This window comes from Rhinolophus sinicus, linkage group LG05, assembly GCF_036562045.2.
Source record: "Rhinolophus sinicus isolate RSC01 linkage group LG05, ASM3656204v1, whole genome shotgun sequence".
In the NCBI taxonomy this organism is placed as follows: domain Eukaryota; kingdom Metazoa; phylum Chordata; class Mammalia; order Chiroptera; family Rhinolophidae; genus Rhinolophus; species Rhinolophus sinicus.
Window position 1 is genome coordinate 109188237 of NC_133755.1, and position 17940 is coordinate 109206176.

Sequence of the window (17940 nt, forward strand, 5' to 3'; positions counted from 1 at the left end):
ATTGAACATTAATTTTAAAAATAAATAGACATTATCTAGAAATTAAAACCTGGTAAGCTTGTTTTCCAATATCTGCTAAAAAAATTTCAGAACTAGATGAAGAAACTTCCATAAGAATTCAAACCTTTCTCTATTTGCATGCTTGTTATAGAAATATATCCAGAGTAAAATTTCTAGTATCCAAAAACTGACAGCTATTTCTATATGCAGTTATGTATTCATGTGTATAATAAAATATCACATAGGAAAGAGACTTATAATTTTTTTCCTCGATGACCAGATAAAAAATATTACCGGAGTAAGAAAATATGTCTCCCCACTCCCTAACTCTCAAAATAAGAGAGATAACTCATATAGTTTTATTCACTAAGTCCTTTGTAAACTGGTAACTCAAACCAATCTTGGATTGTATGTGTGATATTTTAACTCTCAAAAATAGTTCGTTCCTTAATCACCTTGAGAAACATTAATTATATGGCTAACCAGGAAACCTATATTCTTTGTTTAGATAGTTCATTAAAGTTACTTATTGCAAATGCAAAGTGATTCATTAAGCTGTTTTCTCAAAAATGTAATTCTCTCTGGATAACTTGCTACACCTGTTTAAATATATGAGCTGCAATTGTGGCACAGGATAATGAGGGAATGAAATATAATTCCACTGTGAATACAGGCTGAGTTGTTCAGGGTGCAACATAGATCAGAGGTTTCTGAACACATCTGTGCATCCATATAAACACCACCTATGCACTAATAATCATCTATACAACAACCATTTTTTGGCATGCAATATGAATTCCAATTTGCATGTTAATTATTTTCAAGGAAGGTTGGCAGAGTTCCTTGGTAAAAGTCACTTTCATTATACATCTAAAATGCTGATTTGCACATGTTTCTCATTTTCATACCTGGAATCATTATTTTCTTTAAATATGCACTGACATAATAATGTGACAAATATTTTAATTTAGTTTTCGGTAAACATTGCTGAAGTCCCAATATAAGCCAACCACTAAGGAAACCAAAGATATTCTCCTCCTGTAAGGAGTTTACAAATTGTAAGACTGGAGAAAAATACAAGTAGAGAAATAAAAAGGGTTTTTTTTTAAACAACAACAACAAAAAAATCTGTTAAACAGAACATACAATGCCCTAGCACAATCCGTCCTTCTCAACATAAAATATCTCCTCCTTGTCTCAGGGAAAACTGAGTTGTGTGAGTGGAAGATGCCTTACATTTGTCCCGATTGACATTATCCAGTTCTTTTCTTCAAGAAACTATAATTCCATTCCCTAAGCTAGAATAGTGTCCAGCTGACGACACATTAAAACAAGCAATTTTGGCCCCAACTCTCTAGTCTTTTAATAGGACTAGTAATTTCTAGTTATTTTGCTAGGTTTGTTGATAAAGATAAAACAAGTTATTTAAATTCTTCATAAGAACTAAACAAAAACTTAGAGCAGACAACCAATTTTCCTCCTGAAAGATAATTCTAATGACAAACTATGAAACTTGGCTCAATATTAATAGGAAAGACACAAGGCTTGATTTTTTGCAAACTGAATTATGATTAAATTTTACAAGTATGAAATACCTAAAAACCAGTAGCCTATAAAGATAATTTAAGAGAAAGAGAGAGAGAGAAAGAGGGAGATTTCATTAAGCTTTTATCTACTCAGCCACAACAAATATTTAAAGAAATACTTGAATTCTCAAACCTCATTCTTCTTTTCAGTGTATGACAAAATGTTGGTTTCTGTCATCATGAGGGACCTCCTCCAAGTCAAGCTTCCTAGTTGCTGAGCAGAAGACTCTCAACTGCCTTGAAATCAGAAATTTTCCCAAATCTATGTAGACTAGGCCATGTAGTTCCAAAGTGCTAGAAATTGTACTTAAATATGAGTAGGTTGATGGAAGAAGAACTGACTCTGGGTGGTGAACACACAGTATAATATATAGATGATGTAATACAGAATTATACAGTTGAAATCTATGTAACTTTACTAACCATTGTCACCTCACTAAATATTAACTAAATATATACATATAGTAGGCGACAATCATCTTAATTGTACCAAAGGCAGAAGCAGAATGGTGAAAGGAGAGAGCAGGAGACTTGGAGTTAGCAGACCTGGCATGTAGTAATTTATTCATTTTTTTTATCCATGTGCTTTGATATCAATACTATGGAAGACACAAAAATGTTTAGTATATAGGACAGTAGCTAGTCAAAAATAAAATGCTTTTGACAACAAATACTACTGCAGGTGATATGTGAAATGGCTAAGGTCATCAACAAGGGGACCATATAACATGTCAAATGTGAGGAGGGCTGCTCACCATCTTCACTTGGCTGTCTAATAGTGATCAACTTAGATGTTCCAAACTAATTCCTACTATTCTTGCCGATTCCTGTTCTTCCCATAGTCTTTCCCATCTCAGTAAATGGCAACTCTATTTTTCCAGTTAGTCCCACCAAAATATTGGTGTCATTCTTGTTTCTTCTTTCTCTCTTATACTTCAATCCTGTTTGCTTTACCCTTAAAATATATCAGGATCTGACCAGTTTGCACAACATTCACCACCATCACCCCTTTCCAAACTAAGACCATCCCTACTTGAATTATTGCAGTAGCCTCTCACGGCACCCCTAAATGTTCCGTCCTTCTCCCCCTCTACACTAGATTGTCAAAACAGCAGCCAAAGAGATACTTTTAAAAAATGAGAACATGTTGCTGACCTATTCAAAATCATCTGATAGCTTCCCATCTCACCCAGCATGAGATCCAAAATGCTAAGACAATGTCTGCATCCTCACTTGGTCATGTTACCTGCTCTCCAGTCCCCTTGCCTACTTCTCTCAGTCTTATTCCAGCCACACTCGTCTTCACGCTGTCCTCAAACATAGCAGACAACACCAACACCAGTCTCTTTTCACTCCATGTTCTCTCTTCTTTGGATCCTCCTCCTGGAGACATCCACATGCTAATTCACTCAACTCCTTTAGGTTTCTGTTACCATTTTTTTTCTTAGGGAGGCCCCTCTCTCCAGGAACTCCAATTTCCTGCTTCATTTATCTCTGTAGGATTTATGACCACCTGGCATACGACACATTTACTCATTTATCCATTTGTGTTCCTCTCCTCTCCCTAGTCTAAATACAAGCTCCATTCAAGCTTTAATTTCTGTCTAGAACTTAGCAGATATTTAATAAATAGTTGTTTAATGTTAATGAATGAATATATACAGATAGATAGGAAATGTAGTAAAGAAAAAATAGTATTATTTGTCTTCTGGTTATTAGTTTTCTTCTGATTTGATTACCAGTTGGGGCAAGACCTGTCCCGTCTGGCTTTCAATTTCTTTACGTGTAAACTGAGAAGTTTGGATTAGATGCCCTCAGTGTTTCCTCTACCTCTGAAAGCCCATGATTCTATTGACACCACATTGTAACCAAAGAAACTAACCATACAGAGATTAATATAAAGAGAAGGAAAAAAACACTGAATTAATCTCTTGTCTCACAGCCTCCCAGTCCACATAACAAAGATTTCTTTATGTTCATAGCCCATGCACACTTTAATAGAAATAGAAAAACTAATAGCACTAATATTTTTTAAATTGCAAGAGTAGGGCATAGCTGAGGCCAATAAATTTTTTTAGTGTATTCAATTTCCATTAAAAACAAGTTTGACCGTCATTTAGTTTTTGTTATAGTTATCCATAGTCCCCTCCCATGGCTTGGGGGAAGGGACTATGGATAACTGGGTTAGCAGCTCTGTCTCTGTGTGTTCTTCTCCTTTCATTGCCACCTAGTTGAAAAATCCAGCTGATGCTGTCAATACGTCTACAATGCAGCAGGCTAGGTTTTATCTTCAAAAAATTGTTTTGATAGTCAGCGTTCAAAAATATTCCAATCAAATCACACCAAAGTGTTATAAAAAAGATTACTTATGGATATGTTCAGATTACCTTACTATTTCTTTTGTATTTATTTATTACTTCCAAATGAAAAAGTGTTTGTAAAAGGTGGACTCATCAAAAACAATTTCATAAGCAAACTCTAAAGTTCAGATATTATACATAGTAGATATTATGCATTTCTTAAATCATGAAAAAGATAACTTTCTAGAATATTTCTTAAATACCAGAAATAATATTAATCACAACCCCGTAACAGATTGTCCTGTGTTAACGTTAATGAAACTGTTTTTACATTTGGAGGTTAGTATGATTTAATTCTATGGAGTAAAGGACAGATAGTTCCTCCATCAACAATTTTGTTGGTTCTTTCTATTTGCGCTCACATTTTCTTCTGAATTTAACAAAGATAACATAGAGCAACACACTTGAAATATACTTTGCAAAGCATTGTATCTGTCTGATTAATCATGTTCCACGTTGTTTTATTTGGAATATACATAGGGAAAAAGAAAAAGGGTTTGAATCATATATTTGTAAAGCCACATAAACATTTATCCTCCATCAAATAAGCCCAAACCCCTACTGTACATTGCTGAAAAGGGGGAAAAAAAGGCCAGCTTTGTTTTCTAATAGAGCTATACCAAATAACTCTCCCAGGCAATCAGGCTGACAACAAACAATAAAGAACCTGTCATAAAATAACATGTTTTTATGATATGCTGCCAGGAAACTGAGCTTTGCAGTGGGATAAATAGCACCATCCTAAAATATGGGAACAAAGGAGAATAGAAAATATGGGATTTATTGCTTCAAAATCAAACTAACAATGTATTACAGCAATGCATTGGGCAAAAAACATAAAATGCTCTGCGGTCACTAAATAACTATGAACGATGAGAAGGTGTGTGAGTTGTAGGCCATGTGAGTAGCTATACTGCAAACCTTATGAAACCTCTTGAAATTGGTTTCCTTTTCCAATTTAGAAAGGGGAAAGAGATCAAAGATGGAACAGATAGGGGGAAATCACAAACAAGTACAATATAAATGAGAATTTTAGCATTAATGCTCCATCAAATGTTGTTTTCAATTGCCTTTTTCATTATGCCGTTCCTACCTTTTGCCATCTGCTAATACTTTTAGAATGGATGTTTGCTTTTGATTTACTTATTAAAGAAGAGCAAGGGTTGATCCTGAAAAAAGTAAAGTATTCAATTAATGTAGAATGTCAAAGATTAGAATAAATCTAATTTCATGAAGAAAAATTGAAAAATATTGTTTGCATGCTATTGGCACATTTCATTTTAAATTAAAATTTCTCACACAGTAATATTGAATACTTGCTGTCTCTTATTGAGAGAAGGGTGCCCTGTCAGTGTACTTCTTCTATCTTCCAGAATATATGGCTCCCACTACTCATCACTCTCTCAAGGAACAGTTAGTCATTGTTAATCTTCAGTAATTATCAGCAACTTCAGCTGACAATTAGATTTCAGCTCAATTGGTGATAATAAATTGAGGATTTTAAAAATAAGGATGTAGGGACAACTTGTGGGCACTTGGGCTTTGTCTCTCGGGATTATATGAGTATTTGACTATTCTTAGTCTAGAAAACTGAGGAGAGTATGGGAAAACTGATAAGCTTGAAAAGGGAAGAATTGATAAATGTGGACATTCCCAAGTGAGAGTCCCTTTGCCTGCAATACCGGACTTTATCTTCTCCTGGATAATTCTGATTCAATCCCAGGTTTCCTCTCAGACATCATCTCCTTTAGGAAACATCCTTGAACTCCATTCTCATGCCTCCCTCTCCTGATCTGAGGATCTGTTTCCATGTGCTTCCATTCACTTTCATGGTCTTTATTGTGTTATATTGTCATTAATTACTATCTCACCCCCTCACACTCTGTAAACTGATGAATACAAGATCTGTGATTTATTTAACTTTGTATATGCAGCATATAAGCACGTGATAAAACTTTACTAAAGAACTAAACAAAGTAGGATTTATGTATGAGGTCATGTTTTATACTGTACAATCATCCTTCCTTATTTTTTTTTTTAAAAAAAAGCAAAACACTTATTTTGTTTGTCTTGCAAAATAAATTTTGAAAATTCTATGCAAATCACAAATGTCTTCCAAAATGAGAATGATGAGAAGCTTTATAAGGAAAGATATGTAGTTACACATATTTTTATTTTTTATCAAAGGAAAGTTGGTAGGCATGGCAGAAAATAAGGTAGATTGGAAATTTTATGCCTGACACTGTTTCTTACTAGCCAAGAAACTTGCTTGAGGTCATTTCTTCAACTGAGAAATGGAGATAATCCTATCTATGCTTGCTAGCTTATAAAATTGTTGCAAGGATCAATAAGTTAGTGGGAATGAAAGAACTTTGAAAATGTTAAATTAGTGTATTAAGGGCATTAAAATGTTAAAACAGCGCAAACTGATTTTTCTCACATTGTGTTTTCTACTTTTTCTTACACAGTGACAGTTGAGGAATACATTTTTGTGACAAGTTTAAGTTTGACATTGTCAGTCCTTGGACATAAGTAGAAATTTTTTGGCCTATAGGCTTTAGGCTCAAGTCCCTTGTGTTTCCTTGTGGGGGAGTCAGAATTCAGTATGAAGGGGGAAAAAAATGTTCATGCCTGTTTCAAGTACTTTTAACATTGGCTACAGTGCACTGACTGAAAAGCTCCTTGGTGGACCTACAGCAAAATGTAACACCGGCTTCCAGGTTCTTTGCTGCATTCCTACACACAGCAGAACAAAATAGAAGATAACTGGCCCTAACTGCTGAGACTAGATTTGGCAGAAAACCTATAATCAGCTATAACATCATTGGCGAGACTTTAATATAATGGACAAATAATGGACAATATTGTAACTTTACTGCTCTGGCAATCAGACAATTTAATAGCATTCAGAATTCAGAATTATAATGACTTGAAATGTTTCAACAAATCAATTTTACAAGTGCTTGATTGATATTTATTACAGTGAGGGGGTACCCTCCAGTCTCTTCCCCATCCTGCATGGTCCAGAAATGGCACAGATATTGCAGAAGTTCAGTGTTGTCTGAAAACCATTCCAGTGCCAGTGGAAAGATCTTACTGAATAAAATTTAAAGATGGCACAACAGTGGTCACATTGGCTTTCTAACCCAGCCACTTGAGGTGTGATAACTCATTAGTTGAAGAAAACATTCCCAAGTGTCTACAAGCCAGAGCAGTAATGTGGCAGTTAAAAATTGCTTCCTGTCCATCACAAAATATAGAAATTTCACACTATCCTTCACACTAATCACAATTCTTCCCTTGGAAATAAGTTATTTGAACTATTCCATTACTGAGACGCCTGATAACCTTTTTTCTTCCTTTGGAGAAGGGCACAGAAACAATTCAAAATCATTGTATCACCCCTGCTACACTCCATGATATGAGTTTTGTGACTAGAATTTAACAGTCCTGAGACAGAGAGAGAAGGAGAGATTGACATCAATAGTTTATTTATTGAGCTGTAAATTCTTTAGTTTCCCCCAAAAGAACACTTGTCCTCTAAGATATATATTTTTTTAAGTTCCTGTCAAAATACTATAAAATATCCTTTTAAAGAACTGTTCAGTGAAAGTATAACAATTCAAAATGATGGAATTATATGGTAGCAGTTGGTACAATTATGTGTCATTATATAATTACTTACCTTTATATCCATGGATCTCTATAGTAAAATCATGAATAAAGCTCTAAAATCCTTTACTTTTATAATATTCCATGCAAGACCTACTTCGAAATAAATATTGTGCCATCTATACAATTTTAATTCTTGTTGATCAGACATCGTATAGCTTCCTAGCCTTGTCTTTCACACTATGCTATTATCCCTCACCCCCTCACACACACACTAACACTCACTCACATTTTCATGCACAGATTTCATCCAAACCACCTGGTCTTCAGATGTTTGAAAGTGGCCTACTTATTATCTACTTCTTTTTCCTTTAATACTCTTTTCCTTCGCTAGAATACACTTTCTGCTCTTCTTTTGCCAATTCAAATCCTTCCATTTCAAGGTCCAGTGCTTCAAAGAAGCATGGAATTCTTGACTAACTGAATCTACCATTCATGTTCACCTTAATTTGACTGTTCTCCTTAGTTATTTATACACACTATGCACCCACCAATTATCATTTTCTTTAAAGTTGCCTCAGAAGAACTCTGGGTGCTCCAGGTGGGCATGTAGCATCTTCCAAGTAGACTTTAAAGCAACTCAAGACCAGGAGCCATCTACTTAACTTCCTCTGATTCCCCATTCCATCTGGTACATGCTATACTCAAAACAAGAACTGACTGCTTTTTGAATAAGTGCTTGAGTGAATAAAAAAGATGAATAACTGTTCATTGCTTAAGACATCCAGATGATGTCAAATATCTCTGAGGTATTAATTTTCAGCAATCTGGTTTTGATTTAATCTACTGTAGTGTATGGTTTTATACTTACCGGAACAGAAACTTGAGGGTTATCTGCAAGTTTTCCCAGCACTGCAAAACCATCGACACTGATTTGGCCTCTTGGCTTTATAGGTAAGGATTCAATCCTGTTGCAGTCAACAAAAAGAGTAGCACTACTCCTTTCCACACCAATCATAATCTTATGCCACTGGGAATTAAACAAGGAGGGCAAATTTGAAAAGGCTGCGGTTTGGAGACTTCCATCCAGTCCTTTGTATGAAAATGCAACAGATTTTGTTTGGCCATTAATCTTCACGCCAACTTGCTCCTTCCCTGAGGAATCCTGAATCTGCCAAATGCTCCAGTTCTTTTCAAGTGTGCTTCCAGTCATCCGAAAAGTAGTTAAAAAGGAGTATTCTTCAGGCAGCCCACTGGGATATAAATGCCTGAGTAAAAGTTTAAAACAGTGAATATAAATCTTGTTTTCTGTACCGTTGCATATTACCATCGTCTCTTATTATGCTATTTTAATTCTGGACCTACAGGAAAGCTACAGTGAGAAAAACTATGTAATGTTTGTTCTTTCATGACTGTTCATAAAGACCTTCACAGAAGTTCAGTCATTCATGTACATTAATACTCCATCTTAAAATACACATTAAAAAAAAAAAACACCCTCCTTCGAAGCTGAGGAGGCTTCCCAGTGCCACTTAATCCCAACAATGTTACTATTTATGCCAGCTAACCAGCTGCTGTTCAGCAATTTCATCTCAGCCAAGAAACACATTCCTACAAAGTCCTTGGCAACATTTCTTCCACAAATAAGAGATCATTTGGACTCTGAATCAGCTCTACTAGTTTATGACACCCTTTAATTAAAGCAGCTTTTAAATTTTTTATTTTAATATAACATTAGGATGATTTGTTCTTTCCACAATTGCTTGCATATTCTCACAATTATATCCTAGAGGCACATAAGCATTTTGAGAATAAGTAACTGTGTAGACCTGAGTGAGTAGCTCCTTCACACTGAAAATCGTTTTCTTTCAAAGTGTGATATTAAATTAACAGCTGGTTGGTTGTCACTAGATGTGTGACAAGGGAAAGGTGACCAGTTCTTAATTCTCTACTCCAATCCAGTTGTCTGTCAGTCTGACAACTAAGTGTGTATCGTTGCTATTTCCTTTACAGCTTTAAATAGTGACATATGATCATCAGAGTCCCTAAGGCATCTCCAGTCCATGTGGAAACTGTGGTCTGAAGCTGCAACAACTACGTACCTGGATCTTTTCTGTTGAAGCGAAAGTGCTAAAAGCTGAGGACCAAAATTTTAAAACATCAGAACATATTAAATGTAAACATCACCTTTAAGGGCTTGAAGGTTATGCACTTCTACCTTCCTCCTTCTAAGTATAGAAAAATTCCTAAGTAAGAAAGAAATGCTATGAAAACTAGATATCAATTAATTTTGCTTGCTAAATAATAAAATTTGACACTTCTGAGAACAGTTATGGACCAAGACCCAAACTCCCAACTTTCTTCAGGTCCAATTCCTGTTATATAGCTCCCTTCTTGTAAACAAGTAAAAAAGTAAAGAAGAAAAAAGGAAGAATAAATATCTACGTGGATGCTGATTTCATGTGTTACAAACTAAAACGAGTAACATGTGAATGTATTGTATTGGCATAAGTGTTGTTGCTAATTACATTAAAACATATCATTGCGGTGAAGAATTTCTAAACCAAAAAATTCCTCAGTTCCAAGAATGTTTAGTAATACATACAATTACGCAACCTGCTAAGATTTTCTATTGTTATTTTGACTTCAACTATAAAACTTTGCCATCCTTTATAATAGCATAAACAAACATAAAGTAACTCCCCTGTAAATATTCTTGCAAACCTTCAAGAAAATGGGTCAACTGTGTCCATAAATTCCATCGCTTTGTTAGTTTTATAAAAATAACAAAAATGTAAAACATTTTATCTGAATACTTTTATCATCCAAGTACTTCTCTTAGCCATTATTTTCCAAAATGCCTTTGGTTTTTATTTCTAATATTGGGTGAATTCCTTTATGAGTTCATATTCTTAATTGATAATTGGTGATGTATACTATACTTATTTCAAAGTTTTCAAATCATCAAATATCTTTTATGTCTGTCAAGTGTACAGAAGGTTTTTTTAGCAAGGAGGTTTTATATTGAAAAAGATTCAGTTTGGAGCTAAAGAAGAAAAAAATGTGTGCAAGAACTATTTTACCCAGAACAGAGATGTTTACCACATCTATTTTGGTATTAATTTTTATATAGATTCTGCTTGTCATATTTTCTTTGGATTTTTAGATTTTTCAGAATATATGTATTCCAGGATAACTTCTCGGAAAGAAACTAAGATCCATTAATGACAGCATAATATATTGCCTACTGTATAATTATAAAACCTCATAGAAATTTATACATTTAATTTGACTGACCTTAATTAATTTGGAGCTGGGAGATTAGTTTTAAAAGTTTTATTCAATGGTGAAATTTGACAAGCATCCATTAAAATTATGAATAGGTTATTTTATATTATTTTTACCTAATATTCTGGAATTAACCAGCTGCTTAAAGAATTTATTTTTCTTTTCTGTTCAAAATAGTTACTGTTGAGGTGTGAGATTTTCACAGAAAGAAGATAAATCCTAATATTTTGTCCTTCTCTCTTCTGTAAAGCATTCTTCTTACAGGTTTTTTAAAAATCTACATTACCTATTTATTTGTTTACACATGTACTGAGCAAGGCTGTAGAATTTCATCAGTCCCTAGGAAAAAAATAAACCTATTTTGTTTTGATTTTAGAAGTCACAATAACTTGCTTTAGTGACTCTTTTGCAAAGACATCATGAGGTTAACTGAGGGATCTCTCCCAATTTGTGCTTCATCCAATCTTTCCTGCTAAATGAGCAAAGATATTATGTTTAAGGTAGGATAGGACATAATGTTACCATTTACCTCTGACTTGTTTAAACTTTTTTCTTTTTCAGATGGGGTGGTGGTTGAAGTTGCTAGAAGTACAATTCATTAGCAGACATGTTGTTAAACCAAGGATATTCATTTGTCTTTCTCCATATACAAGAAGATTTTATATATTTGTGTGTGTGCTTGTGTGTGTATACACAAATATAATCAAGATTAACATATTATTAATATTTTAAACTAGGCTAATACTGTATGTCAATATGATAAGAGGAGAAAATTCCTTTCAGTTTCAAATTAATAAAATATATATGTATTTGTCTATTCCTAAGACCGTTTAAAAGCCCTCACAAGTATAATTTATAGAACAATCAGTCCCATTGTGTTTTTTGAACACCTGAGATTCTGTTCTTGCAAATATTCTATTCCCCTTGATAAGCAAACTTGACAGCATACATAATTTAAAAGGCGATGGACCTATAAATGATTTATTTCATTATGCTACAATCTGCAGAGTATCTTAAAAAGAGAGCCATAAAGGTTTGAATAAGAGAGAAGAAGTCTTTGGACCTTGAAGCAGTTGTTTATGACCTTATCCCAAAGGAAAGTTAAGGATTGTATTTGTTAAGGCAAAGAAACACGTTTATGAGTTGAGAATGTGAAACTATAATGCCTAAAACAAAGAATAAAAAGCAGCAAAGAAAAAGTGTCACATAATCTCTCCAAAAATTTAAAAAGACAAATAAGGATAAATTGTGACTATCACATTAACTCCATATCCTATACCCCCCACGAAGATCCTGATAAGTTTATTTTCGCTCCCTTGGAGCTTATATTCCCACCATAGAAATTCTCTCTCAACCAAGACAGTCCACTCCCTGCACCGGCTGAGAGCAATTCCATTCCCTGTCTGTCTTGCTACCTGGATTTTGAATGAGTAGGACTTGGAGGGCAGCTTGAAAAGAAAGGATCCACTAAGGAGAAGACTCCCATCTGCATACACTCTCTCCTTCTACTGCTCTCCACTACTTATGGAAAACACTTAACTAGTGCCACTGGGTACCAGGCGCTGTTCAAGCCCTCTCCATTTATTAACACTTACTCTTCACAGCCACTCCTGACACAGTTATTATTATTCCTGATTTCAAACTGAAGGAACTGAAGCACAAGTCGGTTAAATAACTTGCCCAAGAATGGACTTTATTACCTATTTGGGATTTCCTCTATCTCAGCCCTTTGGCTCTCCTCCTCTTTGTCTTTCTTTCTCCTACTTCTTTCTACTTCTTTCCTCCTTTCATAAGTCTTGCCAGTAAAACAGGAGTTTCAGTGTTTGTGGGGGCAGGAAGTCAAGGAGATAGAGAATATGGGACATTGGTTATAGTCTGTGAAAAATAGTTAGTGTTAGCTCTAGGCACTTCGAGAAGAACAGCAAAAAAGATGAGCAGGAGGTAGGGGTCCACGTGGCCTTTGATCTCTGAACTCAGAGCCAATGCCAGTGTAGATTGTAGGTTAAATTGTAGACGAGAAAATTAGGTCAGCATCGGCGGTCTTGTGTCATGTTTAACTATCTTATTAAAGAAAGAAAAAAATGAAAGTTTTTAAAGCATGTTTAAGAACACAACTAGCATGTCTGTGCATGAAAAGAAAATATAAGCAAAAATAAGTTAATAGCTGTTATCATGCCTTTCGTCTTTCCAAACATGAATGGTTTCCAAGAATCAGTATCAAATAGTGGTTAGAAGCACAGCTTCTGAAGCCATTCTGCCTGGGTTTCAGTCCTCTCAGCACCTCCCAACCTTGTGACCTTATGCAAATAATGTAAATCTCTGGCTTCCATTTCCTCCTCCACAAAATACAAATAATGTGCCCACCACAGGGTTGTAATGAGGATGAGATTTAATGTTAATTGGGAAATGTATTAAAAGAGTTTATGTAGTGCACTCTTTTATTGTTTTATAAAATATAATATGTTCAAAACATGAATTTTTATCTGCAATCTGGCACTATCTCAGAATATTCTAATTTGACCAAAATTTTATTATTATAAACAATTAGAGTTTCTATAATATTCTTTTACTGTTCTAATTAATCATTATTTACCTTTACACCTTAATTTCTATCAAAGTCCTAATTTTCTTATTCATCTACCAAAGGAATCTTAATTCTAGTAAGATTAATTCTGGTTTTTTTTTACAGCGCACTAAAACATACAATAATCATAATAATCACATATGAGGTATTTAGGTGATATAAAACTGAAAGCCCTGAAGCTCATTCATAGCAGTGGTATGATTCAACACTCACACATACACTAAACCACCTCAGTTATGAGTAATTTAAAGGATAAAAGAATTCCGGAGAAACAGATAAAGTGGAGGATTTTTTTATTATGATTACCACTGCCATTGTTTCTGTTATCTATATTCTACTTTTGGCTTTTATTTGGTTCCTGTCAGGAGCCAAGCACTGTATGTGTGTTTCTATTTCAGCACCTGGACATTTGAACAGCACCATTGTGAGTCTTCTAACCACTCGGTGGTTTCTAGTTAAATTTATGCTTAACCTCTGGCACTTTTCACAGAGGGTCCTTTCAGTCAAAACCAGAGAAATTATAGAAAAACAGAGAGTAAAGTAATAAGAACATGTCCTGAATCAATGTATAATAGTCTCAATGATTTTTTTTTCCTGGAATGGGACATAAATTACATACTAAAAATATGAAGAGCATTCATATATTCAGGCACTGAAGATAGGTAGGTAAATACATTTTTTCATCTCTAAATAAAATCATGATCCAAGAAACATTGAGCATGAGAAGAGTCTCTAACATTGGCTAGCTTTTCATTTTTTTAAAACGCAATAATTAGCTTTTTTTTTTAATCACCTGGTTGGAATCCTGAAGTCTACATTATTTCCCAGTTTGTAAGCCACTTGTAATGCAGTCGATCCCACAACTCTTTGGATAGCTCTTCTGGATGCTGCTTTATCTACCTGGAACTGAGAAATCAAGTCAAACCCTATAGAAAGGGAACACAAAACATACAAAATGAGATTGGTTTTATTCCTTTCCACAACCTTCCCAAATAAAAGAATATATCAGCTGGGTTTATAGAAAGCATGCTTTTTCAGATACCCTGCTACTCACCTGGTAAATCATCTTGCCCAATCCTGACTTTCGGACACAATTCATTTTCACCATTAGAATCTGAATTGACAGGAAACCCTGCAAAAGAGATCACATGTCATCCTACCTCATCTCTTTCAGGGATCACGGGGATACGTCGATAATAATAAGAGCTGAGCAACTATTTAAAGTACAGTATTATACCAAACAGCTTGCTTATAAATAATGTATTTTGCTTTAACTCTATGACTCTATGACTATAATTCACTCATCTTCGATTCGTCCTAGAAAGGAGGCATGGCAAAAGTTGCTGTAATAATTTGTTCTGAGAAAATGTTCCTTTTGTGGAAGTTAGGAATTTGTTCTTTTTGGAACCGGAGCTGCGTGACGTTCTGAATGGCACAGTGTCAGAAGCCAGTCTGGAAAACTTCTGGTGGTTTGGGCTAGCAAATATTCCTTTAACACCATAAATTTTAGAATTCCTAAGAGAATCCAAAGCCAGCCTTGAGACAGTTCATTGAGACTTCTGAAGAGTGGAATTCTAAGGAATCTTTGTCAGATAGGAAAGGGGTTTGGGGAGAGTCTTGGGATTCACTAATCCTAAATAAAATATACTGAACACATTTGATTTCATAAATTCATTCTAAGAGATCAAATAAGGTTCCCAACTAGACTATTGCTATATCCTAAAATGGAGAAGAGTAACGAGAAGAAGAAAATCATGAGAAGAACTAAATGCTCAATTTGATGAGGAATCCTACAGTGAAATTGGGTGCTCCTTATGCAAATGGAAGGTTACAGGGAGGTAGTGGTTTTTTTCACTACCACTGACGGCCTCCTGTAACTGTCCAACCTCACTGCCCTGATGACACTCATCTGATGACAGAGATTTCCTAGACTTCAGAAAAAGAATTTTACATTTATAAAGCTTGGGCCCAGCCATCCCAATACGTTAAATATACTCTTTCTACCTGCCCCAATCCCCAGATCATTGGCTTCTACCCATCCATCCATCTGTCCATCCATCCATCCATCCATCCATCCATCCATCCATCCATCCATCCAACATTGGAATCCCCATCTGAACCAGGTAGGCACTATGCTAAGCACTGTAGCACAGACTGGCTTTCCTGCCAACTTTGATCACAGCCAGGACTCTTTTTTAAACACCCGGCATTGACCACAAAAAACCAGCCAGAGAGCACACTCAGAGCCAGAGCAGGACTGAAGAGCACGGATGTGAAGGACCGTGGGGGCCTCACTGGTTCTCACTCAGCCACCGCCCTGCCTGCTCCCTTCTGGAAACAAGTGGCATTTCAAAATCTAGTAGCTGTGGCCCTTACTTGGGCGACGCTTGACAGTTGCAGATGCCCAGCGTCCGAGGAAACTGTATGCAAAGAAGAAAACTGGAATTTTCCTGGAAGAGAAAAGAAAAATGACTCAAACAGGAGTCTCTCACAACAGGACAAACAGGAGTCTCAAACAGGAGATGGGGATGACTTTAATATATTTAAACGTGGTAAACCTAATCAATGTAGGTGATCGAATCTCGGTATAATTTAGTTTGCTCGTTTTTAGTTTGAAATCTTATTGACAGACATAATAAATTCTCACATTTACACCTCCTACTCTAAAACAGTCATAGATTGTTGTTGTTTTCTCTCACTGTCTCTGTTTCTATCTCTCAGTGTTTCTGTACTTATTTCCTTGTCACTGTTTTCTCTCATCTTAGCTTTTCTGCTTCTCCGTTTTGGTGGCTGTCTCTTGCTCTCTCTCTTCTGTCTCTCATGTTTCTTTTTCCCATCCTACTCTCTCATCTGTTTCTCTCTATCTCTTTCTCTGTCTCTCTCACCTCTTCCCTCACTCCTCTCATCCTATCACCACTGCAACAACACAGACCCTAGAGTCAAACACCCCCAACCCAGACTCCCCACTACTCTTTCCAGTGTCAAATTCTTACCAGAAGTTCTTCATTTTTCCAATCAGTTTTCTTTTGTTGCCGACAGACCCAATGAAGAAGAGGTTATAGGGGAGTCAGTACTCCCCCAATACCCCTTCTCTATCACCCCAGGACTGATGAGTTCTGGATTCAGCCTTGGTCTCTCCTGCCCCGTCAGGGCTAATAGCAAAGGGAGTGAAACAGAGGCATCCAGTGCCACTTTAAACCAAAGTAGAGGGAAGGGGTGGGGGGAAGGCGGCCTAGCCAGGGGTGTGTCCCCAAAGCTACAACGTTACACTGAAGGAGGGATTAGCAAAGGAAAGTTTGCTGAAAAGAAAAAAAAAAAAATCAGGATGTGGAGAACTTCACCAGAAAAACCCAGGCAAGCTGCTATAGGAATACAGAGGAAGCTTTTAGAGCTGCTATAGGAATACAGTGGAGGCTTTCAGAGGACTGAGGTAAAGAGGGGCTCACTGGAAGCAGACATGTGGGAGCTCAGGGGAGTCTAGGTGGCCATCCAACCTTGGTTTGAATTCCCGTTTGTTCTGAAGCTTACCCGTTGTATGTCCTTGGGCAAGTTATTTAATCTCTCTGTCACTCAGTTACCTTAATTGCAAAAATGGAGGAAGAAAGTTACCTAAAACAATTGTTTTGAGAACCAAACAAGACAGCAGGGCAAAGAATTGAATGCTTGCCTCAGGAGAAGAGTCATTATTCCCCATGTTATTGTCATTATAGCTAACACTTCACTATGTGCCCCTCTGTTGAAAATGCTTGAAGCCTAATGGTATTTAATTCTCAGAACACTATAAGGTAGATTAAAATGATTCCTAATCTATAGATGAGAAAACTGAGGCACAGAAAATGAAGTCACTTGTAACTTGTCCAAAGTTGCACAGCTAATTACTCAATAGAAGTTAGCTCTCTACTTCGTCTTGATAACATGTAATGTCAAGCCCCCTAGTTCTTATTTCTTCTTAAACTCTATAATTACCAGAGCTGAGCATAGTATCTTTGGCAATAAGCAGTATATTATCCTCTATAAACAAATTGAGAGCACGTTACAAGGAGTACAGACCTATAGAGAGCGATTTTGTCAGCACCATGTCACACACACCCACCCTCCTTCCAGAACCTGAATAGAGAGACAGAGACAGAGAGAGACAGAGAGACAGAGAGAGAGAGATCCCACCCCACTCGCTCATGAGGACATGAGTGTCCTGTCCAAAAACAGGGACATTCAGAGTCAAAATATTCAATGATCTTAATAAATCATGGTATCCAGTGTACAGTAGTTTCACTTCCTTCAAATTTCTTTAATTTGTAAATTACTTTTTATTTAATTGCAAAATAAAGAGTATTGTTTTTGTTTGTTTTTAAAAAGTTCCTTTATTCTTCTGCCTCTCTCAGCTCACTGGAGAATTTGCCATGATACGCTGTGAATGAGGCAAACTTGAACATATAGGTCACCATTCCTTTTCTATTCATAACCTACTGGTGTAGTCCTGTCTCCCTCTGGCATAGGGACATCCAGTTCC

General features: G+C 35.9%; 2 protein-coding genes across 3 annotated transcripts in view; one reads left to right on the plus strand and one right to left on the minus strand.

Annotated features, from left to right (window-relative positions):
* Positions 1-17940, plus strand: part of FAM135A (family with sequence similarity 135 member A) — a 461750-nt gene that overhangs the window by 256073 nt on the left and 187737 nt on the right. The window lies entirely within an intron of this gene.
* COL9A1 (collagen type IX alpha 1 chain) overlaps positions 1-17940 on the minus strand; it is a 100241-nt gene that overhangs the window by 73296 nt on the left and 9005 nt on the right. For both annotated transcript variants that reach the window (XR_012496642.1, XM_074333167.1), the window contains exons 2-5: positions 15807-15880; positions 14485-14562; positions 14224-14356; positions 8430-8826 (exon numbers count right to left, since the gene is read on the minus strand). Coding sequence is in view for 1 of the 2 variants with exons in the window: in XM_074333167.1 (XP_074189268.1) it covers positions 8430-8826; positions 14224-14356; positions 14485-14562; positions 15807-15880 (682 nt within the window). In the remaining variant the exon portion in view is untranslated. The remainder of the gene's footprint in view (positions 1-8429; positions 8827-14223; positions 14357-14484; positions 14563-15806; positions 15881-17940) is intronic.